Below are 25545 nucleotides of genomic sequence, written 5' to 3'. Positions count from 1 at the left end.
TCCTGCCTCAGCCTCTTGAGCAGCTGGGACTACACGCATGTACCACCATGCCTGGCTAATTTTTGTATTTTTTTTTTTAGAGACAGAGTTTCGCCATGTTGGCCAGGCTGGTCCCAAACTCCTGTCCTTAGGTGATCCACCCGCCTCACCTCCCAAAGTGCCAAGATTACAGGTGTGAGCCACTACACCTGACCATCATCTAACTTCTTTAAAACTTGATAATCTCTAAAATATGTAAAGTCACCCCTCAGAGACTGTTACATTAGAGAACAGAACAACTCCAAAGGCGTGTAAGATTTTTGGAAAACGGTAAAAAATTCAAGATAATAGTTAATGGATTCCTATAAAATTCGTAACTCTCCATAAAGGAGCACCTGGTAGTATACAATGCATCAGTCTTATAAACTGTCAAAGACACAAAAGAGCCACAAACTCACCTTACAAACTGATCTCGTCCACCCACTGCAAACTGGTGGGTATTGGCAGGATTCACATAGATCGTATACAGCCCCACTTTCTTCTCTTTCTCTTTTGTCACCACCAGTTTCCTTTAAGAGTAGAAAAGCACAGAAAGTTATATACTCCAAAAGATCCAGATGGTCATGGCAAAGGAGAGCCAAGAGAGTCACACGGCTAATAAGAAACCAAAGAGATTCTCATTTGCAAAGAAAGAATTGTTGTGTTTTCTCTGTTTGTTTTGTACGTAACAACAGGAAAAAAGCACATACATTTATTATATGGGACTTTGGGGATTGGGGAAAAAAATATGTAGTGAAGTCACTTTCTAGTGTTCCTTAAGAAGTATAAACTAAAGGTATATGAATGTACCATTCTTTAGGAAGCCTCAGTTTAGCTGGAGTCCAACACAGTAACAGCCAGTTATTAATCAGACAATACTACAGATACCTTCCTACCCTTTATTTATAAATATATCTTCCCTATCACCTGGGAACAAGGAGAGACGTGGAAGAAGAATCCCAGAAACAGTAGGCTAAAAAAGACCTTAAGGTCAGAGACTATTGCTCAGATTCCATTAAAATGTAACTTATGGCCAGGTATGGTGGCTCACGCCTGTAATCCCTACACTTTGGGAGACCGAGGCGGGTGGGTCACTTGAGGCCAGGAATTTGAGACCAGCCTGGCCAACATGGCGAGACCCCATCTCTACTGAAAATACAAAAATTAGCCAGGCGTGGTGGCGCATGCCTATCATCCCAGCTACTCAGGACAATCCCAGCTACTAAGGAGGCTGACGGAAGAGAATCACTTGAGCCTGGTAGGTAGAGGCTGCAGTGAGCAGAGATCATGCCACGGTACTCCAGCCTGCGCAACAAAGCAAGACTGTCTCAAAAAAAAAAGTCACTTAAAACCCAACTTAAGCCAGGCACTGGCTCATGCCTATAATCCCAGCATTTTGGGAGGAACACTTGAGGCTAGGAGCTCAAGATCACCCTGGGCAACATAGCAAGACCCCATCTCTATAAAAAATTATTATAAAAAGCCGGGTGTGGTGGCTCCCGCCTGTAATCCCAGCACTTTGGGAAGCCGAGGCGGGTGGATCATGAGGTCAGGAGTTCAAGATCAGCCTGGACAACATGGTGAAACCCCGTCTCTACCAAAAATAAAAAAATTAGCCGGGCATGCTGGTATGCACCTGTAATCCCAGCTACTTGGGAGGCTGAGGCAGAAGAACTGCTTGAATCCAGAAGGCAGAGGTTCCAGTGGACCAAGATCGTGCCACTGCACTCCAGCCTGGGTGGCAGAGGGAGACTCTGTCTCAAAAAAAAAAAAAAATTGTTATAAAAAATTAGCCAGTGTGGTGGCATGCACCTATAGTCCCAGCTGCTCAGGAGGCTGAGGTGTGAGGATTCCTTGAGTCCAGAAAGTTGAGGCTGCAGTGAGCCGTGGTCTTGCCACTGTACTTCTGCTTAGGTGACAAGAGTGAGACCCTGTCTTAAAAAGTAAAAAAATAAAAAACCCAGCTTAAAATATGCACACTGAAAACTGATAAATTTTTCACTGAAGAAATCCAGAATAATCTGTCTAAAAGAGCCATAATTTGTTCCAGGTTAAGGGTGGCATGAGGAATATTCTTCTCAGATCTAAGCATTCAATTAGTCAAATATGACATAATGAAGATTGGTAAATTTACAGCAAAGGAAAGACTTCAAGAAACTATAGGAAGAGGCTTGGCTTTAGTTTTTGTTTTTAAGTCTAAGGTTTTATTTATTTCTGATGCTATGGAAACAGAAAGAAATATAACCATGACAACAAGTTTCTTTGTAAAGAAATGATTTTAGCATCCTTTCTGCATAGCCAAAGTCACTTCAGCCTAGAACTGTTCTAGGCAAAGTGTTGAGATTTTACTTAATATCTCTGCAGCTTTTCATTAAATGAATACAGAGGACCAGGTGTAGTGGCTCATGCCTATAATCCCAGCACTTTGGGAGACTGAGGTGGGAGGATCGTTTGAATCCAGGAGTTCAAGACCAGCCTAGGCAACATAGTGAGCTCCCATCTCTATTTATTTTAAAATTAAAAACAAACAAAAAAAATACAGAGGGCACTGAAAATGAATGTCATTAGGGGAAACCTCCATCCCCTAATGGTGTCCCCCACACATCTCAAAAACACAAGGCAGGAAACATGTCAAAAGAATAACAGCTTCAGGGACAAAACTAGCTAAGAGACTGCTCTAATATGAGTTTTAGACAGGGAAAGAGAGGAGGAGCTGATGCTGCTCCTTCCCACAGGACCATCTCATTTCCTTAGCAATTTGAAATTTCAGAAGGACAAGGCCAAACAAATACAAAAGTTACCATGTGGAAGCAAAATGAAGAAACTAAGGAATAGATTATGAAGTACTGGCTCCACAGTTATGTAATCCTGCTGAAGAGCTCAATCTTACTATGCCTCAACTTAATCCCATAAAGCAAACATTTCTCCCTCCTGATGGGTAAATGCAGAGTACCTTGAACTCTGCAGGGGACATGCAGAGGTGCTATAAAAATGATTATCATGGCAATAGGAGGAAAAAATGTTCACATTAGAGGAAACATTAAACAAATTCACCAAATTTTGCCTTAAAATTAATGAGCAAGTATGTCCCAGCAAAAAGGGAAAAATAATTACAGATGAGACCAAAGGATTTCTTTGAAGAATACCTCAAACTGGCTTCCACTGGCTAAAGGAATATTCCATCCACAGGTTCAAATCAAACTTTTTTCCTAAGATGTTAGTCAATTTCATTAGCTTTCAGAGACTTGGCTATCATCATATATATACAAAAGAAAATCTCCCTTATGCCAACTTCACACAAAAATGCCTCTGACAAGATCATGCCACTGTACTCCAGCCTGAGCAAAAGAGTGAGACTGCACCTCAAAAAAAAAAAAAAAAAAAAATGCCTCTGACATAAGCAGATGTTCAGCTTTTCACCCCATGCCAGCCTGTAACACTACTTTAACCCTTACAACAAAAACTTTAAAGACTCACTGTCTTTATTACTCAAATCTAGATTTGGGCCTCCTTCTACTCTTCATTTTCTCCTTTACCCCTCTTTAGAGTCTATCCCACCTATCATTGCTTATGTTCAGATTCATGGTTAACTCTCAGCCAGACTTTCTGCCTATATAATTTCATTCTAAATTCAATAATCTGCCAAAGTCATTCGCTCTATTCATTACTTGCACCAGATTCAATTCCTGGTGGCCTAACAGTAGTTTCCCTCTGAACCTGATCCACAGGATAAGATCTCATTCTGTTTCACAACTCTTTAACACAGCATATTAAATAAACTTACTATCATTTTTTCCTTTTTTGCTCTTCCGTATGAAAAACTTGCTAATCTTCCATTACCATTACAGAACCCTGGAACTTTAGAACTGGAAATAACAAACATCATGTAGTTCAAAAGATTAAATGATTTCCTCAAAGTCAGATAACTACAAAGCTAGTACTAGAAGGCAGAACCCTTGTCATTTAGGCTTGTTCCATTTCCACTATAAATCCCCCAGTCTTTGTCCTCTTGAAGGTTATATAAACAAGCAACATATCTTTTCCCCAAGCCTAAAACATTTCTATCTTTTAAGCAGTTGTAGAAATTCTTCTACTATCCAAACAGCTTTTTCTGGACTTAGCTCTCCAAAAATAAGTCTAGTAATAATCAGCCTTCATGTTATATTCCCCAATATAAAATAATTTGTATTTTACTTACGTCCTATGTAAATCATTGCCATCCCTTACTCAATACTGGTACTGACCTATAAGATCTGTTATAATAATTTTTTTTTTTTTTTGAGACAGTCTTGCTGTGTCACCCAGGCTGGAGTACAGTGGCATGATCTCAGCTCACTGCAACCTCCACCTCCTGGGCTCAAGCGATTCTCCTGTCTCAGCCTCCTGAGTAGCTGGGATTATAGGCATGTGCCACCACACACCGCTAATTTTTGTATTTTCAGTAGAGACGAGGTTTCACCACGTTGGCCAGGCTGGTCTCGAACTCCTGACCTCAAGTGATCCACAAAGTGCTGGGGTTACAGGCATGAGCCACTGCACCTGACCAAGATTTGTTATAATAATCTTTAAGACAAACAAGACAATAAACAATCTAGATATCTATCAATAAGGTAAAGGTTAAATAAACTGTGGTACATCAATGCTATGACATTTCTCTCATGGTTAACAACAACGTAGCTTTTATGGTCCAACACAGAAAAATCTCCCACATTGTAACATGAAATAAGCAAACTGCAGAAACATACATATATGTTTATATATACATACAAGTATACTTATGGGGAGAAAGGAGAAAGTGTATATATGTATTTAGGTACAAAATGTATACAAAAGGGACTAAAAAGGTGTTCAAAATTACTTACAATGATTTTTTTTTTTTTTTTTCTGAGATGGAGTTTTGCTCCGTCACTCAGGATGGAGTGCAGTGGCATGATCTCAGCTCACTGCAACCTCCACCTCCCAGGTTCAAGCGATTCTCCTGCCTCAGCCTCCTGAGTAGCTAGGGTTACAGGCACATGCCAACATGTCCAGCTAATTTTTGTATTTTTAGTAGAGGTGAGGTTTTGCCATGTTGGCTAGGCTGGTCTCAAACTCCTGACCTCAAGTGATCCACCTGCCTTGGCCTCCCAAAGTGCTGGGATTACAGGCGTGAGCCACCGTGCCCTGCCCACAATGGTTTTCAATAGCTAAAAAAATGGGGGGGGGGGTGACTGAGGGAGCATTTACATTTTGTCTGTATACTTTATTACTTGAATCTCTTAAACAAGAAGTATTTGTTTATTGTAAGAGCAATAAAAATGAAAAAAGGAAACTAAAATAATTATAATTATAAGCTAAAACTTAATTTCAGCCATGGTGTTAAACATTATGCTGAGGCATCACACACACACACACACACACACACACACACGTACGTATACATATACATACATATATATACGTGTGTGTATATAAATATATGTGTGTGTACATATGTGTGTATATAAACACATATGTGTGTGTGTATATATGTGTGTGTGTGTGTGTGTGTGTGTGTGTGTATATATATATCCTCACAGAAACTACTAGAGAGGGAAGGACGGAGGGAGGGAAAAAAATATGCCCATAGCAAGGCTGAAGAAAATGAGGTTCAGAAGGTTACGTAAGTCATAACTAGCAGTGCCTGATTTGAGATTTGACCTAGGTCTGCCTGGATCCAAACAAGATGTTGTGTTTTTTCTATGATACCACACAGTTAAAAAGGAATAAAATTTATCTATGAGTCTCAGATTCACATACAAATGAACTGTGATAAAACAGAACTCAACTACAGCTACCAGTATTTTTGTTCAAATTTTATGTTTGTATGTTTCTATAAATAACTAAATTAAAAATTTATTTAAATTTAAAATTTACAGGACTGTACCTCTACATGAGTCTGTGGAAGAATGTGCTTTCTGTGGGTAAGATGAATGATATCCAAGTGAATAAAGAGCAAAAGATCATCAAATTATTAAAGGCCACATATAACAAGTAAACTGTTAGAGAAATGAAGGTAGACTGAATAGTATTTCACTACTGAGAAAGAGAGGAAGTAAGGAATTCCCCTTAACCTTAAGCTACCTCTTAACCATAGGCACAAAGGTACTATTCTGATGAACCACAGTTAGGCATTACCAAGACATATGGAATATGTTCAAGGCTAAGAGATACAGTTCTGTAATGATATTACTGCTACACTTACGACGCTGGGCGGTCTTGTCTCAGGTCAATGGTGAAAACAACTGCATCTTCACCTGCAGATAAGAACGTACAGGGAGAGTCTGGTTCCAGTGCCAACTGAAGAAGAAAAAGGAAAAACATGAGGTTTCTAAATATTAGAATTAGAGGTCATCTAGTTCATTCCTATAACTTTGGGAAGGGCTGCACTTAAAATGTTCCAAAAAGAGAAATGTCTACCTTTTTGTCATAAAATCCCAGGAAAGGACATAATCTAAGCCCACTTACTCTTGTTCTATGCGAATTATTTATAGTTTTGTTTATTCTATAACTAGTCAAAGGACAGTTGATTTGCTATTTCAACTAAGTCCTCAAGAGATATGAACAGATAGCAAAGAAAAACATCAGCCATTAAAGTTCATTTTCTTTTTTTTTCCAGTCAGGGTCTCACTTTACCACCCAGGCTGAAGTGCAGTGGCATGACCATGGCTCACTAAAGCCTCAACCTTGTGGGCTTAAGTGATCCTCCCACCTCAGCCGCCCAAGTAGCTGGGACTAGAGGCACAAGGCACTATACCTGGCTAATTTTTTCGCTTTTTTTTTTTTTTTTTTTCCACAGATGGGGTCTTGCTATATTGCCCAGGCTGGTCTTTAACTGCTGGCCTCAAGCAGTCCTCCCACCTCAGCCTCCCAAAGTATTGGGATTACAGGCATAAGCCACCACACCCAGCAACAGTTCATTCTCGAATAAAATCAATTCCATACCCTTAAGTGCAGAGAGAAATGGTGTCCAACTTCATTCCTTACATCTTAGTTCCTTACAACTAAAAATCAGTTAACTAGTGGGTTAGGAGTAGACTTAAGAATCAAAGAAATAGGTAATTTTCACATATCCTGGGCCGCCTTGGCTAGAAAAGGATACTCCAGGTCCACCTATATTTTTGCTTAGAGTTTCTAAGAGAGTAGCAACCTCTTTTCATGGCACAAAAGACCACCACCATGCCTACCTTAAAACTGGCAGCTCTTAACTCCTTGTTAGCTGCCACCATGGATTATTTGGCCTATATTCCCAGCTTTAAATAGGGCTTCCAGAAACAGTGCTATTTGTGAACTGAGAGTTTGAGCAGGTAAGCTGAAGCTCTCACACATGAGGAATAAAACACTAGCACCTTGAAACTGTCAAAATACCCTAAAAAATCACAATAAATGCAAAAGGTTTAGAGGGCACAGGAGACCTCAAAGATCTCCAAACCAACTATGGCTTAGCTTAGAGGCCAAATACTATAAGTGCATGATCTAGGGACTTTTCAGATACTTGCCTTCCTAGGAGTTTAGGGTGGCTGCTTTTGCTCCTTTCTTAACCACAAATCTTAGGACTGAAAGAGGTGAGGCACATGACCACAACAAATGTGACACAATGGGCAGAGATAAGGGAGAACCTTGGCTGAGAACCACAGAGGATTTGGATTGCACAAATTTTGAAGCAAGGTCTTACCTTGTGGGACGCTCCCTTGTGCTGGGCCACACGTTTTGTATTCTTGCAACACTGTGTGGCAGACAGTTCTGCTACCCGAACCTGCCCGTCACGGGCACACATGGCCAGAGTAGAATCACCACTGTTAGGAAGAAACTTGGCCTGGGGTGTTAAAAATGAAAAAAAGGACACACAAAAGAAATGAGAGAGGTAAACTTGAGAATAAAAAATACGATGATGACCTCAATTTACCCCCTTTTCTTACATGACAGCTGGAAACTTAGCTTTCCTACTCTTGTACAGCTGGCTAAGCCCAATTTCTTCCAGGAGTTAAAGGAAAGGGAGAGAAAAAATTTCCTTTGATGTAAGAGAGCATTTCAGTTGGCTCTGGAAGATTGAACTGGCACATGGTAAGAGCTCAGATGAACTAGGACTGTATCTAGCAGAGGAGAAAAGGAATAGAGGAGGAAAAATCTACCTTGATTCAGAAAGTAAATATAAATTTGCCACAAAGAAAAAGGAAAATAGGGGGAATGTTAGGGAAGAAAAGAGAACACCCTTAGGATAAATGGCTGGTACCAGTACAGTAGATGGGGCCAAGGAGTAAAATCTTTCCAGAATAACAACAGTATAAGCTAACATTTATCAAATGTTTATTAAGTACCAGTCACAGTTCTAACTGCTTAGCTTCTATTGTTACTTAATCCTCATAACCCTATGTGTTATTAGTCCCATTTTACAGATAAACTGAAGACAAAGGTAAAATAACTTGGCCAAGATCACTGAGCTAGTAAGCAGAAGGGCTAGGATTTGAACTCAGGCAGTTTGGTTCAAGAGCCTGTGCTTATACTACACTGCCTCCTACCAGCACACATTTAATAAGCTGCATGCACCCTACCTATGAGGCTTCCAACAGTCCACATGCTCAAGGAATCTAGGGTTGCCAAGAGTCTTTCAGTGTATTTAGGTCATTATGGGAGCCAAAGTAGGGCCATGTCCCGATATGTAATTCCTACAATAACTCACTATCAGCTCCCAATCCATGCTGCAGTTCAGATTTCTCTAACTCATGCCTGATTCTCTCAGTTGCTATTATGCTCCCTTGCCTCACCTGGAACACATTACTTTTGTGGCCACTCTCAAAGTCCAGTACTGGCTGCCGCCGTACCCAATCCCACACCACCACCTTCAGGTCGTCGCTGCCACTGGCCAGCCAGGTGCCGCGCTGGTTAAAGTGCAGGGTATTGACACAACCAGTATGGCCCTCAAGCCCATGCTGCAGGCGGAAACGCTGCACAAAGACTCTTGCCCCACAGGCCTCATAGACAAAGCGGGCACTTGAACCCAGCTCCCGCTCCCGAAGGGCAGGGAGGGCTTGCCAGCGAGGTCGGGGTAGAGCTGATGTTTCTGAGGACACCCAGTCCTCTAGCGCCCGCTCATCATCTGATGAGTCCTGGTCACGGTTAGCCCGCTTGCGCTGTACACGGCGCCGAGGCTGCTCTTCTTCCTCCTCTTCTTCCTCCTCTTCCTCTTCCTCTGAGCGGTCATGGACTCGATTTTCATCATTAATGGAGTAATGACCAGTGTCCTCCATGCTGTCAGAGTCCTTATCTTCACCTGAGCTCTCTGTGTCTGTGCCTCGACTTTCTGTGCTGGTGCGGTTGGGGCCACCATCATCCCCAGTCAAGCTCAAACTCAGGTCTGAGGCCTCCACTTCAATGCCTGAGGATGTCTCCCTCCCCTCTTCAGCTCCAGACATCTCCTCTGGACTGCTAGACAGGCTTCCTGCATGTTAGTGAGGAATGAGTAGAGGAGAGGGAAAAATAAGAAAACAGGATAGTGATCAGAAGGACTTCCCACCTTAGTCTAAGAAATCTTCACATCAAAAGACCAAAAAATGAACTTTGGTCCAAGTGTTTTCATTACAAATAATTACAGAGAGTACCCTCTGAGGGGAAATCTTGTAAAGGACAAGAAATTGAAAAGATTAAGATCAAATCCACACACATAAAATACTTCAACAAAAGCAAGGAATCTCAGGACAATCTAAGATTATATTAAGTTCTCAAGAGGCAAAACATTGGCATATTGTATAAAAGTGTGCCTGATACATCTACCATTGGCTCTGTTGTACTGGATGGGCATTTATTAAGTTATAGTAAATAATTAAACAGAATATAAAAAGAAGAGCCAACTCCAGCAAGAGCTAGCATAGCCATCTTCTTAGCGAAAGACGGAAACCAGCTGATAAAAATCACTCTTGACTTATGGATGTGGTGTTGCACCATTTCCTACTTTAAGAAAGTATCAGGCCAGGCACGGTGGCTCACGCCTGTAATCCCAGCACTTTGGGAGGCCGAGGCACGTGGATCATAAGGTTAGGAGATCGAGACCATCCTGGCTAACATGGTGAAACCCCGTCTCTACTAAAAATACAAAAAATTAGCCGGGCGCCTGTAGTCCCAGCTACTCAGGAGAATGAGGCAGTAGAATGGCATGAACCCAGGAGGCAGAGCTTGCAGTGAGCCAAGGTCGCACCACTGCACTCTAGCCTGGGCGACAAAGCGAGACTCCAACTCAAAAAAAAGAAAGTACCACTACACCTTCTGTCACCTAAATCCTAAGCTTCTTCCCTAAGTTTCTAAAATTCACTAAGAAAGCAAGCTGAAGGGGTAAGTGGGAATTGTGATCATTTGAGTGGGTTCTTGCTCACCTTTTGCTAGTAAATATATTTTGACTTACTTCCATTAGTTTGAATTTTTTAATATAATTCTTAGTCACACATTTTTAGTCTCTCTATTGAGACAGTTTTATTAGGAAGCATATATAAAATTGATAAAAAGCTGGGCTACTATAGTGGTGCCTAAGACGAAAGTTCAGTATATTCTAGGTCTGCTATGCTGATAGTTAAATAACTAGGTCACTTTTATCGATCTTATCTCCTATAACTACATACTGCATTCTCTTATCTCACAACAGTCAAGTCAATTCCAATGAGAACTTGAGGAATGTTCTAGAGCCAATACAACCACAACTTCCAACCTAAGTCAAGGTGTGAAGAAAAAAGGGGAGAATAAAGATTTTAAATGCTGCTCATGGGCCTCCTTTCCTCAGATGGCTATAAATTTTATCCGCCAGAAGTAAAAGCTGTCAGGAAAGGCAGACCATCCAGTATGAGCTATTCAACTCCAATACCACACTGATGTTTAAGGATTCAAAGGTGGAGCACCTTATTGCCTAGTCATGTGGATTAGAGCAGTAATTTGTGAAGATCTCTGAAGCAATGTACTCTTAGGCAAAACCCAATACTGAAAAAAGATCAACAATACAAGTGCTTTGATTCAAGCAGTAACAGAAGCCCAGAAGACAACAGTTCTTGCAGGTCGGGCGCGGTGGCTAACACCTGTAATCCCAGCGCTTTGGGAGGCCAAGGCGGGTGGATCACCTAAGGTCAGGAGCTCAAGACCAGCCCGGCTAACATGGTGAAACCCCCATTTCTACTAGAAATACAAAAAATTAGCCGGGCGTGGTGGCATGTGCCTGTAATCCCAGCTACTTGGGAGGGTGAGGCAGAAGAATCGCTTGAACCTGGGAGGTGGAGGTTGCAGTGAGCCGAGATTGTGCCACTGTACTCCAGCTTAGGTAACAAGAGCAAAACTCTGTCTCAAAAAAAAAAAAAAAAAGCCTCAACTAAGAGCACAGTATAAAACAACTGGGCTAGGGGCTGGAAGAAAAAGTTACGAAGTACAGAAATTTGAACCCAAGAACCACATTTGCTGAGCCTGTTATATATGCTATGAAAGTTTAGCAGTTATAGTTTTCTGAAATGCAGCTGGGCTTGAGCTTGGGAGTGGTGAGCAGGGACTGAAACACCAACCTAACAGGTCTGTAGAAAAGAAAAAATAAAACACCAAAACATCTAGTGTTTATTGTTAAAATTATGAGTAACAAATATAGACAATTTTGGAGGCCTTACCACATTAACATAAGGGCCAGAGGGTATCACAAGCTCATCAAGAAGGCCCCAACAGTAAATCACCAAGATCTAGAGTAGGGGTTTGCAAATTTTTTCTGTAAAGGGCCAGATAGTAAAAACTTTAGGCTTTGCAGACCATACGGAGCTCCACCACAACTACTCAACTCCAGTATGTAGAACAAAAGCAACTCATAGACACTACATAAACGAACAGGCATGACTGTATTCCAATAAAACTTCACAAAAACAAGTGGCAGGCTGGATTTGGCCTGCAATTTATAGTTTGCCAATCCTTGTCCTCGCTAATGGTCAAGCTCCAAATCAATAGTATACTTTAACTCCTCTAGAACCCTGTGCCTTTCAACTAAACCCAGTGAAAAATATGAACCACTTTCCTTTACAAAAGATGAATGAATGGCAGTGATAAAAACATATGGAGCAATAAAAAAGCATGTTGAAAATCTCACTTATCCTTCCTCCAATCACATCAATTAGAATTTAGCCTGTTATCCTGACCTTCAAGGTGCTAAGGAATGCTGGACTCTGTGCTGCCCAACTACATCCATTTAAAGGCGGCTTCTCTAATTTAAAAGTTGGCTCAGAGGTGAAGAGCTGGTTAAATAACCCAGGTGGTAGTTATACTCTATTAGAATTTTTATATTCTGCCTTCAAATCTGCCCTAAAGCCAGTGATTTGACACTTGGCAGCACTGGTCCTGAAAAGGAGGAGGAGGGAAAGGAAGGAAGGAAGGAAATAAATGGAAAGAAGGGAGGGGAAGTAAGGAAAGGAAATAAGGAGGGGAAAGATGTCCCACTCCTAGTTGGGTTGTAACTTCATCCCTTATGTAATCACCTTTTTTTTTTTTTTTAAAAAAAAAAGACGGGGTCTCGCTATGTTGCCCAGGCTGGTCTCAAGCTCCTGGGCTCAAGCGATCTGCCTGTCTCAGCCTCCCAAAGTGCTGAGATTATAGGCATGAGCCACCATGCCCAGCCATGTAATCTCTCTATCAAACTACTACTTACTGTGGAAAGGGACCTCTCAATATAACTGGGAAGCTCATCTTCCCTAAAATTCCCTTGTTCCTACTAGCCATTAGATTTTATTTTTCTCCTTTATTAACAGCATTTCCTAGGTTCTGCCCATCCTTATAGCTTTATAGAACTCCAAACCACTTGACCTCTTAGAAGTACAGCTCTGTTATTGATATTTTGAAAATGATCAGATAAAATGAGAAGAAGCAAAAGCATAATATAGTCCAAGGTGTTTCCTGTGTAGTTTCCTAAACTCAGAACAACACAGGAAAGTTTCCCTCTCTCCACTAAAACCCAGGCCTCCACTCTATCTTGCAGGGAGGAGGAGAACCTCAGTTGATAGTAAAAATAGCTTCACCTTCATTTTGGCCCCTTACCATTAGCTAAGTCTGTTCTGCCATCTGTGCTGCTCCCTTTGCTGGACATCTTGAATGATGTTTGCTGTAGCCAGCCTGGGTTTGGGAGAGGAAGAAACCAAAACAATTAGGAAACCACCTGGGAAAGAAGACAATAGGGACAAGGAGATTTAACAATGTACAGGTTTTATCATTTTTATAAAAATGATTTGTGTATGCATGCTTAACAGGTCTTCTCAGCTTGTGAAATTTTTTCTTCCCTATGTTTTCTTCCCTATATTTAAAATCCATATAATGACATATTTTTGGGGAGGTCAAGTGCCATCTCTTTACTTCACTCACTGAGTAACTGGCAGTGATTTTTCAGATGCGAAAGTGGGAACTAAAATAAAACCTGGAACAGGAGGCACGTATCAAATGACAGGTACTGCAAGCCAAGAGTCTCAACTCAATACATAAAGCTAACTTCAGCATTGCCCCCTAGGCAAGAATCTTCCAATGTAAATAAGTGACATATGTATCCTCAAACTCTGTACAACACTTGTTTTCACAACATAAAGAGGTGGGTCAGATTCTGAGTATCATTTTACACACAAATCAACAGAAATCAACCTCTTGGGGGAAGAGATTGAGCTTTCTGTTCACTCAGATGACTAACTTCAAACCTATTATTATTATTTCTTTTTTTTATTTTTGAGACAGAGTCTCACTCTGTCGCCCAGACTGGAGTGCAGTGGCGCTATCTAGGCTCACTGCAAGCTCTGCCTCCCGGGTTCACACCATTCTCCTGCCTCAGCTTCCCAAGTAGCTGGGACTACAGGCGCCTGCCACCATGCCCGGCTTTCTGTATTTTTAGTAGAGATGGGGTTTCACTGTGTTAGCCAGGATGGTCTCGATCTCCTGAGTGATCCGCCCGCCTCAGCCTCCCAAAGTGCTGGGATTACAGGCATGAGCCACCACGCCCAGCCCAACTAACTTCAAACTTATGAAAGGCACAGATACTAAGGATTATAGACCTGAAACTAGAAATCAGGAGCACCCTATCCCTAGGAAAGAAGCTTAAGTTGTTTTGTTTCCCTTAGGACTAACAGTCAGAGTCTCTAAGCACAAAGACAAAGGTGGGGAAGAAAAAGGCAACATTTCCATTAAACCATCTCATCCCATTTCATATAATGGCAAACACTATTTCACCTAACAGCACCAGCTTTCACCAGACTCATCTTTCCTTAACAAGGAATCAGGGTATCTAACTCACTTCCTTTTATGCCACTATAAAACATTCATATTTTTTTCAGAGCCTCACTGCCACCTCCAGTAAATTCCAAAGAGCAAAGAATAATATTATTCAGACCAGAATTTTGTTAAGCCCTTTCAGTGACTTGGACAAAAGGCACTAGTAAAAGACAAAGTATAATTATGACCCCAGTCCTTGTACCCAGGCACACTGGCCTCTAATCTTTCAACAGCCCTTTCATTCCCATGACAATTATTCCAGAAGCAGCCTCATCCTTATCTTTTCCTCCGCTACCCTCTATAGAAATCTAAGCTGCTTCATTAAAAGTATCCTCTGTCAAGAGACAGTAGCCCAAAGATTGTTCATAATAGGCCAAGGTGGGAATAGAAATACTGCAAGACTGGGGCTAAAGCTGACTGAACTTCAGGAAGGGACACCTGGAAGGGTGATGATGAAAGACAATGGCAACAAAAAACAGATATGTGAAGCAACATGAAGAAAAATAGTGAGAAGCTGTTTGCAATGCATTTTGTTTTCCTCCTTTTTGAGGTAGACAGTTTTGTATAGCATTCCTCACACAGCACTTGTTTTTCCCTCTCAACAGTCCTTGTTTATATTCTTTAGAATAGGAGCCTATCTTCTCCGTCTAGAGTTTAAAATTATATTAATTCCTATCAAGTGGGGAAAATGTACTACTTTGTTAAGATTAATCCCAGCACTTTGGGAGGCCGAGGAGGGCAGATCACCTGAGGTCAGGAGTTCGAGACCAGCCTGAGCAACATGGAGAAACCCTGTCTCTACTAAAAATACAAAATTAGCTGGGCATGGTGGCACATGCCTGTAATCCCAGCTACTAGGGAGGGTGAGGCAGGGGAACTGCTTGAACCTGGGAGGCGGAGGTTGTGGTGAGCCGAGATGGTGCCATTGCACTCCATCCAGCCTGGGCAACAAGAGCGAAACTCCGTCTCAAAAAAAAAAAATTAAAAAAAACTTAAAAACTAAGGTAATAAGCAGACCAGTGTAACATGAAGAACAGATCTGATGTTTTCCCACCTCCATAATCAAAACTCTTTACCATACGTTTCACCCCACTATTATCCACTCCCAGAGAATTCAAAAGCAGCTCCAGAGAACCTCTCTCAAAACCAAGCATCAACTCCTACAGGAGCCCAGACTGCCTGAACTTTTGACTCATAATTGCTCTAGAAAATACATGTGCACAGATGATAAAGGTAAGTAGAATTAAATGTCAAAATTTCTGCAGAAGGATACTCTAGAGCAGTGGTCTCCAAACTTTGATTATGAACCTATATGAGTGAAAACTTTGAGCAGGAACCTGATGCTCACAGGTGTGGCATGCACCTGTAATCACAGCTACTCAGAAGGCTGAGAAAGGACTGCTTGAGCTCAGGAATTCAAGACCAGCCTGGGCAGAACTGTGAGACCCTTGTCTCTATAAATCAGTCAAGGAGGCAGAGATGCTGTGCCCTAGGTGTCAAGTATAGGAGCCACTGAAAAATCTTTTCCAGCCAGGCACGGCAGCTCATGCCTATAATCCCAGCACATTGGGAGGCCGAGGCAGGAGTTGGAGACCAGCCTGGGCAACATAAGAAGACCCCCGTCACTACAGAAAAGAAAAAAATCAGTCAGGCATATGCCTGTAGTCCCAGCTACTTGGGGTAGGGCTGAGGTGGAAGGATCATATGAGCCATAGAAGTTGAGGCTGCAGTGAGCTGTGATTATACCACTTCTCTCCAGCCAGGACGACAGAGCAAGACACAGTCTCCAAAAAAATAAAAAATAAAAAATCTTTTCCATCACCAAAGAATACAGTCTTAACTTTATAAACTGAGGTCTGCAGAGAACATATTTGATTCAAATCCAAACTATCTTCTTCACTTTTCACTGTATTTCCAACAAATCCACTATTTTTACTTTGATCAACTTTCATATAAAATCTAGTCCAAAGCTAATCTTGCTGAGGTTGGAAAAGCTGATGAGCTCACTGTCCCAGGTAGTTGGAGGAGTTTAATTAGATTAGCTCCACTGTTCCTACTCTAAAAATAACCATAACCCCTGCCAAACTGAAGGTTAAAGAGTAACCCACTGGAGGGTGAGGAAAAAAGACCCAGGTGCCATTTTAATTTCACTAAGAAATTCCAGTGACCTAGATTTTTCTTGTCTTAATAAGAATAAAGCCTTAAATTTTTAACCAATTACATGACAAAATATTAACTAAAAACCAGGCAGAAAGACTTTACTATGCTGGATAAGAGTACTCTGTAAAAGAGATACCAAGTGTCTCTTGTTTAAAACTACTGGGGCTGCTCTTTTCCTCTAATATGATGAAAGATCTGCATAAGAGACTACGTATCCCTTGTCCGGTGTATCCTCTTACCCAAAATGCTTGGGGCCAGAAGTGTTTCAAATTTTTAAATATTTGCAATATACCAGTTGAGCATCTCAAATCAGAAAATTCAAAATCCAAAATGCTCCAACGAGTATTTCCTTTGAGCATCAAGTTGGCATTCGAAAAGTTTCAGATTTCAAAGCATTTTAGATTTCAGATTTTTAAATTTGGGATGCTCAACTTGTACCAGAATAACTGAACATTCAACTGCCAAAAGAAAAAAACTAAAGAACCTCAATCCATACATTGTACAATATACAAAAGCTAACTCAAAATGAATCACAGACCTAAATATAACTTAAAACAACACAAGTTCCAGAAGAAAACAAAGAAAATAACCTCTGTGACCTTGGGTTAGGCAACAATTTCTTAGGATAGGACACAAAAAGCACATACAAAAAAATTAATCAGTTGGATTTATCAAAATTAATAAATTCTGATAAATCTGAGCGGTGGTTCAGGCCTGTAATCCCAGCACTTTGGGAGGCCAAGGCGGGTGGATCACCTGAGGTCAGGAGTTCGAGATCAGCCTGGCCAACATGGTAAAACCCCGTCTCTACTAAAAATACAAAAATTAGCCGGGCGTGGTGGCACATGCCCGTAGTCCCTGCTACTGGGGAAGCTGAGACAAGAGAATCGCTTGAACCCAGGAGGTGGAGGTTGCAGTGAGCCAAGATAGTACCACTGCACTCCAGCCTGAGTGACAAAGAGAGACTCCATCTAGAAGAAAAAAAAAAATTAAGATATCTCCAAGAGATACTGTTACAACAATGCAAAGACAAGCTACAGACTGGAAGAAAGTATCTACAAAACACGTATTTGATCAAGGACAGTAACCAGAATATCCTTTAAAACTGTCTCAACAGGCTGGGGCTGGGCGTGGAGGCTCACGCCTGTAATCCCATCACTTTGGGAGGCCGAGGTGGGCAGATCACGAGGTCAGGAGATCAGGACCATCTTGGCCAACATAGTGAAACCCCGTCTTTACTAAAATACAAAAAAATTAGGCAGGCGTGATGGCGCGTGCCTGTAATCCCAGCTACTAGGGAGGAGGAGGTTGCAGTGAGCTGCGATCGCGCCACTGCACTCCAGCCTGGTGACAGAGCAAGACTCCATCTCAAAAAAAGAAAAAAAAAAAAACTGTCACAACTAAATAATTATCACGAGCTGGATGTGGTGGCTCACACCTGTAATCCCAACACTTTGGAAGACTGAGGTGGGAGGATCACTTAAGTCTAGGAGTTCAAGGCTGCAGTGAGCTATGATCCTGCTACTCACTGCACTCCAGTCTATGCAACAGAGTGACACCATCTCAAAAAAAAAAAAAGAGGGCGGGTGTGGTGCCTCACACCTGTAATCCCAGCACTTTGGGAGGCTGAGGCGGGCAGATCACCTGAGGTCAGGAATTCGAGGCTGGCCTGACCAACGTGGCAAAACCCCATCTCTATTAAAATACAAAATTAGCTGGGGGTGGTGGCACATGCCTGTAGTCCCAGCTACTGGAGAGGCTGAGACAGGAGAATCGCTTGAACCTAGAAGGCAGAGGTTGCAAGTGAGCTGAGATCGCACCACTGCACTCCAGCCTGGGCAACAGAGGAGACTCCATCTCAAAAACAAACCAAAAAAAGTACTGTAAATAATAATCCCTTGAAAAGATCCTCAACATTATTAATAATTAGGAAAATATAAATTAAAACCACAATGAGAATCCACTAAACACTTATTTGAATGGTCAAAAATTGTTTAAATAACAAAAATTTACTTTATTAAGTACTAACAAGAAGTAGAGCAACTACAACTCATATGCACTGTTACTAGAAATGCAAAACAGTACAGTTACTTTGAAAAAAGCAATTTGGCAGTTTCTTATGAAGTTAAATATACACTTATCATACAACTCAGGAATCCCACTTCAGCTTCAGGAATTTATACAAGAAAAAAGAGGCTCAGACCTGTTATCCCAGCAATTTGGGAGGCTGAGGCAGGAGGACTGCTTGAGCCCAGGAATTAAAGACCAGCCTGAGTAACACAGCAATACTCCATCTTTAAAAACAAATAAATAAAATAAATAAGAAGGAAAATGCATGTCCACAAAATTAAAAATACCCTGTAGGTGAATGTTTTAATAGTTTTACTTAAATTCATCAAAAAACTGGAAACAAATGTTCTTCAGCTGGGTCATGGATAAACAAATTGTGGTAGGTCCACACAATGGGATACTACTGAGTAATAAAAAGGAATGAACTACTGATACAAGCAACAACATGGATAGATCTCAAGTATGTTATGGTAAGTGCAATAATTCAGACTCAAACAGCTATACAATATATGATTCCACTTATAGTACTTTCTGGAAAAGATAAAACTATAGGAATAGAGGGATCAGGGATTGCCAGGGCTTGAGGGTAGGGGAATGAAACTGACTACAAAAGGGCATGAGAAAACTTTTTGGAATGATGGAAATGTTCCATGTGCCAATCACGGTGGTGTTACATAACTATGCCTTTGTCAGAATTAAAAGAATAGGCCAACTCAAAAAAGGATAAATTTTACTGTATATAAATTATACCTTAATAAACGTGGCCTAAAAAGAGCGAATGCAGGCCGGCGCGGTGGCTCATGCCTGTAATCCCAACACTTTGGGAGGCCAAGGCGGGCAGATCACCTGAGGTCAGGAGTTCGAGACCAGCCTGACCAACATGGAGAAACCCCATCCCTATTAAAAGTACAAAAAAATTAGCCGGGCGTGGTAGTGCATGCCTGTAATCCCAGCTACTCGGGAGGCTGAGGCAGGAGAATTGCCTGAACCTGGAAGGCGGAGGTTGCGGTGAGCCGAGAGCGCGCCATTGCACTCCAGCCTGGGCAACAAGAGCGAAACTGTCTCAAAAAAAAAAAAAAAAAAAAAAAAAAAAAAGAGGATGAGAGAAGAGTGATGGGGGAAAATCATGCAAATTGTTAAACGACATAATACCATTAAAAACACTAAATTCTCAAGGCTGTGATTAATAGAAGTTGACAAAAATGGTCAATATATCATAGCCAATGAGAGCATAATGTCCAGACTTCTCACTTGAAAACGAAAGTGCTGAAAGGATTTTTGCTGCAACCAAGACTGCCTGTGTGATTTATCAGCGACCACATTAATGGCAAGATGAATCCTAAATACATAAAAAGTCTACAACCCTATTGTCTTGGTGATAACTAAGAATAGCAGAAATTTAAGTAGCTCAAAGTTGTTCTTGTGGTTGTACTATTAATTTGTATGTTTATGCTCTTTATTTTTTTTAAATTTCTCTGAATTTCATTTTAAATCCTCTGGTGCCTAGGGTCTATGAACACTGGTCTGACAACTACCTTACCTTGAGCCCGATCAAAACATCAACATGTAAATATTATTATTGTCCTTGATCCCTTTACTAAGACCTGAATTCGGTCTGTCAAATCTCATGGTTTATATAATCCCAGCATTCTCTCAAACCAGTGCCTGCCTCATTCTGCTACTCAAGTGCCCAACTCTCCTACATAAACACCCATATTTAAATGAGACAAGGTTTTAGAATTTCCTCTGAAAGAAGAAGGTGATAAGAAAATACTTCAATTATTATTAAGACAGAGAGCCACACAGTCCCAAGTTTCTCTTGGGAGGACAGATGTCCCATACCACTCATAAATGAGCAGCTGTTCAGGGTTGATCTCCATCCAAAGTACAAATTTGCTTTTCTAGGTCCCACAGTCCATCTGGTATCAACTAGTTCTACTTTCTCCACCTCCAATTTTTGTTTCCAAGATGAAATGGCTCATTTTAAGTTTATTTTACTTTTCTTAATATTTCTCCTTCACAAGAAACACTTACTTCTCCAAGCCTACTTGCCTTCCACACTCTAATAGCATAGTGGTTTTGCAGATGTTCTTTTTTTTTAAGACACGGTCTCGCTGTTGTCCAGGCTGGAATTCAGTAATGTGATCTCAGCTCACTGCAGCCTCGATCTCCCAGGCTCAAGTGATGCTCCCACCTCAGCCCCTCCAGTAGCTGGGACTACAGGTGCATACTGCCACACTCAGCTAAATTTTTTGTAGAGATGGTGGTGGGGAACATGTTGCCCAGGCTGGTCTCGAACTCCTGGACTCAAGTGATCCACCTTCCTTGGCCTCCCAAAATGCTTGAGATTACAGGCACGACCCACTGCACCTGGCCGTATAGTGTTTATTAATCAGAGAACCTCAGGCACTGAAACTCAAAGGATGACCCCAAAGAGGCTGAAACTCATTATATAAAGCATGTTTATGGTAGGTAGGACTTTAGTTCTAGGCTATTTTCTATTAAGTACTTGGAGGGGTCGAACATATGACACTGTCTCCTCTGGTGGGCTGGACAGATGAGCAGAAAAAAACTGAATGTTTCTGTAACAGAAAAATTAATCTCTATTCCTACTGTGCTGAAGATCTGACAGTACAAACAACCCAGCTGCAGAGAGGCTCTAGCAGGTAGACTCTAGCTGGGAGTCTAGGCTACTCATTTTTATACAAATCACAAGCCTCTGGCACCACCCAGTGGCCTATCTATAAGCAAACATGCTGTTACACAACAGCATTGGTACCAGGCAATATAGAAGCTACAAATATAAACAAGGCAGTCACAATCCCCTTTGTAGCCAATTAATCAATTAGGAAAAATGAGTGATACAAGAGATAAAAGTATCAATATCATTTTTTAAAAAGATAAATAGAATGCTGTTGTGGTTGAACAGAGGAAAAGATTATATTTAGTTTCAGGGAAAAACGAAATGCTTCCATGGAAAATTAGCTTTTAAGATGGGCTTTAAAAGACAGGCAGGATTTCAACGGGTAGAGTTGAGAAAGACATTCCACAGGACCAGAGCAAGAAAAGATATGGAGGTTAAAAACCTGACATGGTCAAGAAACATATATGGGTAGTCTACTTTGGCTAGATGGTAAGGTATAGTTGATTAGTTAAGAAGTATAATAAAAGCTTTGTTGTTGGGGGGCAGGCGGTCAGGCATCAGAGAAATTATTTTGTCAAAGATAATAAGATGGACTGAAATGAAGGAAAAGGAAAGAGAAACAAGTTTAAAAGCTATTATAGTTGCCAAGATAAGAAGTAATGAGGGGCTGTCTTGGGTTGATGGCAAAAGGAATTAAAAAGGGATCAACATGAGAATCGTTGTAAAGGTAGATAATGTTTAGCTCAATAAGCAGTTACAAAGCTGAGTTAAGAAGGACAAGTTCTTAGTCTGGCGCCCAGAGAAAATCAAGTGACACAAATGAGAAGCTGGCAGGTGGGATGAGAAATTATTCTGAATAAATTTAAAATCCAAGCCGACATGTTAGGAAGGTAGTGACGAACAAATTTAAGTTTGGAACTTAAATAAAGTAAAGCCAGAGATACAGACTTGTGAATTATCTGTACAGAAAAACTTCAAAATCAAACACCTTGTAAATCATATCTCACTAAAACAAACAATTAGTTACCTAAGAAGGCTCTGGGAGAGGATGTTCAAGGGAAGAATCTTGAGGAATATCTACCCTTAGAGAAGAGAAAGGAGAGCAGAGAGAAAAATTGAGAAGAACGAATAATCAAAATTAAACCTCTGGAAGTCAAGAATAAAAAGGTTTCAAGGTGAGGATAGGCTGGGCGCAGTGACTCATGCCTGTAATCCCAGCACTTTGGGAGGCTGAGGCTGGAGGATCGCTTGAGCCCAGGAATTTGAGACCAACCTGGGCAACATCAGGAGACCCTGTCTCTAGAAAAAATTTAAAAATTAGGCCGCGCACAGTGGCTGACGTCTAAGTGACGCTGGTAATCCCAGCACTTTGGGAGGCTGAGGCGGGTGGATCACCTGAGGTCAGGAGTTTGAGACAAGCCTGGCCAACATGGTGAAACCCTGTCTCTACTAAAAATACAAAAATTAGCCACACGTGGTGGCATACGCCTGTGATTCCAGCTACTCGGGAGGCTGAGGCAGGAGAATCACTTGAACCTGGGAGGCAAAGGTTGCAGTGAGCCGAGATCGCACCACTGCACTCCAGCCTGTGCGACAGGGTGAGACTCCATCTCAAAAAAAAAAAAAAAAAAAAAAAAATAGCAGGGTGTGGTGGAGTACACCTGTAGTCCCAGCTACTTGGGAGGCTGAAGTGGGAGGATCACTGGAGTCCCAGAGGTCGAGATTGCAGTGAACTGTGATGGGGTCACTGCACTCCAGCCTGGGTGACAGAGCAAGTCCCTGTCTCAGAAAAACAAACAAAAAAACCAAGAAGGTAAGGAGGATAGTCCATGCTTCCAAAAAAATACAGAGAACAGTATACTGTCAAAAGGCTGTAAGAGTCAGAACAGCTTCTCCCCTGGAATTATCTGAGATTGAATGGAATGCTGATTTTCTCTCCAGTAAAGAATCATAAAACACTAGGATTCAGCTATCTCTTAAGTCTATAAAAATTATTTCCTGGGATGGGTGCGGTGGCTCATGCCTGTAATCCCAACACTTTGGGAGGCCGAGGTAGGTGGATCATGAGGTCAGGAGTTTGAGACCAGCCTGGCCAACATGGTGAAGCTCCGTCTCTACTAAAAATACAAAAATAAGCTAGGTGTGGTGGTACATGCCTGTAATCCCAGCTACTGGGGAGACTGAGGCAGAAGAATCGCATGAAACTGGAAGGCAGAGGTTGCAATGAGCCAAGATTGTGCCACTGCACTCCAACCTGGGCCAAAGAACGAAACTCTGTCTCAAAAAAAAAAAAAAAATTGTTTTCTTAAAAACTCATTAGCTTACCAATATAGCATAACTATGTCTAAACAATAAAAAAAGTTTTTATTCCTACTGTCATTTGAATAATTTATATACATATGTTTATAAGAAATATTTAATTCTACCTTTCAGCTTCATCTCTTGGCTTTGAAAAGCCCTGGTTTTTTTTTTTGGCCAGGTACCATGGCTCACGCCTGTAATCCCCACACTTTAGGAGGCCAGGCCGGGTGGATCACGAGGTCAAGAGATCAAGACCATCTTGGCCAACATGGTAAAACCCCGTTTCTACTAAAAATACAAAAATTAGCTGGGCATGGTGGCATGCGCCTGTAGTCTTAGCTACTCGGAGGCTGAGGCAGGAGGACTGCTTGAACCCGAGAGGGGAAGGTTTCAGTGAGCCAAGTCACGCCACTGCACTACAGCCTGGCGACAAAGCAAGACTCCATCTAAAAAAAAAAGAAAAAAGAAAAGTCCTATTTTTAAAGACAGCATGTGTTATGAAAGAAAGAAAAGGGCTTTGGTGTCAAACAGACCTGGGTTTGAATTCTACCTCTACCACCTGCTTTTGAGTTTTTCTTTTGTAAAATGGGATAATATTACCACCCTGCAGGAATTTAGAGGATTAAAAATAATGTATGCTAAGAGCCTGTTTGTACATAGTAGCCATTTATATTATTTTTCTAGTTTCCCATCTCTATACCAGACTACATTTCCTAGAAAATCCTGGACCTCTTTACCACTCAGCAATGATTCTCCAAACATCGTATATAATATAGGACACAGTTCCAAGTCTATGAAATCTGCTTACCCTTTCTCTCTGGCGTTTTAAAGAATTCAGAGAGCTCCGTTAATATCTTCTTTCAAGTATTCATGTTCTACGAACTGCAGTAAGGCAATCTACCCAGGAACCCACAATATAAGCCTCCCTAAGTTTTTCTCCCTCTTTTAATTTTTAAAATAGATTTTTTTACTATTATTATCGTAGAGACGGAGTCTCACTATCTTGCCGAGTGGTCTCAAACTCCTGAGCTCAAGTAATCCTCCTACCTTGGCCTCCCAAAGTGCTGGGATTACAGGTATGAACCACCACACCTGGCCTCTTCTCCCTCTTGAAGGTTCTGAGGATACCCAAGATGGAAGACTGCAAAGCAATCACCATGGATAATGATGAGGATTCAAACTATGAATAAGGAACTTTGTTCCTTCTTTGAATTAATGCCTTCTCTCCCTACTGGTAACATAAAATGCCCAGTGTTTATAGTTTACTGGCTTTAATTATTATTTTTTTATTTTTTATTTTTGAGACAGGGTCTCACTCTGTCACCCAGGCTGGAGTACAGTGGTGTGATATTGGGTCACTGCAACCTCTGCCTTCTGGGTTCAAGCAATTCTCCCGCCTCAGCCTCCCAAGTAGCTGGGACTACAGGTGCATGCCACTGCAGCTGGCTAATTTTTGTATTTTTAGTAGAGACAGGATTTTGCTATGTTGGCTAGGCTGGTCTCAAACTCCTGACCTCAGGTGATCCGCCCGTCTCAGCCTCCCAAAATGCTGGGATTACAGATGTAAGCCACCGTGCATGGCCTCTGGCTTTAATTCTAATAACAGTATTTCAGACTATGTCAGGAATGCACTCTAACCCTTAAGTGTTAATTTCCAGCAGCAGAACTAAGCAAACTTTTTTTTTTTTTTTTTTTTTTTTCTTTTTAAGAGACAAGGTCTTGCTATGTTGCCAGCCTGAAACTCCTGGGCTCAAGCAGTCCTCCCAACTCAGCCCCCCGAGTAGTTGGGATTACAGGTACATGCCACTGCACCTGGCTAAGAGAACTTTCTATAAAAACATCCAGGACCATTTATCTCAGTTTAACTAATTCCTAGGGAAATCTACTTTTCATTTTGTTTCCATCTCAATTTACATTTACATCAGAAGTCTGTTGCCATTAACAGTTTTTGCCATTTATATTTCAAATTTTTCTTAAACTGGAGAGGATTTAAGATGAAAAAATGATGCTCCCAAGGTACAACTTACAATAAAACATTAAAGAGAGGCTTAAAACCTCAAGAAGTGCCTTCCTACAGGTTAGGT

At 41.3% G+C, this 25545-nt stretch overlaps 1 protein-coding gene across 41 annotated transcripts in view; it reads right to left on the bottom strand.

Moving 5' to 3' along the window:
* DCAF8 (DDB1 and CUL4 associated factor 8) overlaps nucleotides 1-25545 on the bottom strand; it is a 47727-nt gene that overhangs the window by 15142 nt on the left and 7040 nt on the right. For 31 of the 41 annotated variants that reach the window (XR_010157539.1, XR_001710537.3, XR_010157576.1 and 28 more), the window contains 5 exons: nucleotides 13075-13149; nucleotides 8802-9475; nucleotides 7712-7852; nucleotides 6242-6336; nucleotides 438-548 (listed from right to left, as the gene is read on the bottom strand). Coding sequence is in view for 16 of the 41 variants with exons in the window: in XM_063812057.1 (XP_063668127.1) it covers nucleotides 438-548; nucleotides 6242-6336; nucleotides 7712-7852; nucleotides 8802-9475; nucleotides 13075-13149 (1096 nt within the window). In the remaining 25 variants the exon portion in view is untranslated. Of the gene's footprint in view, nucleotides 1-437; nucleotides 549-6241; nucleotides 6337-7711; nucleotides 7853-8801; nucleotides 9476-13074; nucleotides 13150-24508; nucleotides 24598-25545 lie in introns of those variants that run through there. The other 10 variants (XR_010157572.1, XR_010157575.1, XR_010157571.1 and 7 more) reach the window with 2 other exon arrangements.

This window comes from Pan troglodytes, chromosome 1 (genome assembly GCF_028858775.2).
Source record: "Pan troglodytes isolate AG18354 chromosome 1, NHGRI_mPanTro3-v2.0_pri, whole genome shotgun sequence".
In the NCBI taxonomy this organism is placed as follows: domain Eukaryota; kingdom Metazoa; phylum Chordata; class Mammalia; order Primates; family Hominidae; genus Pan; species Pan troglodytes.
The sequence above is the reverse complement of the archived record's forward strand: the minus strand, read 5'-3'. Positions and strand labels throughout refer to the sequence as shown.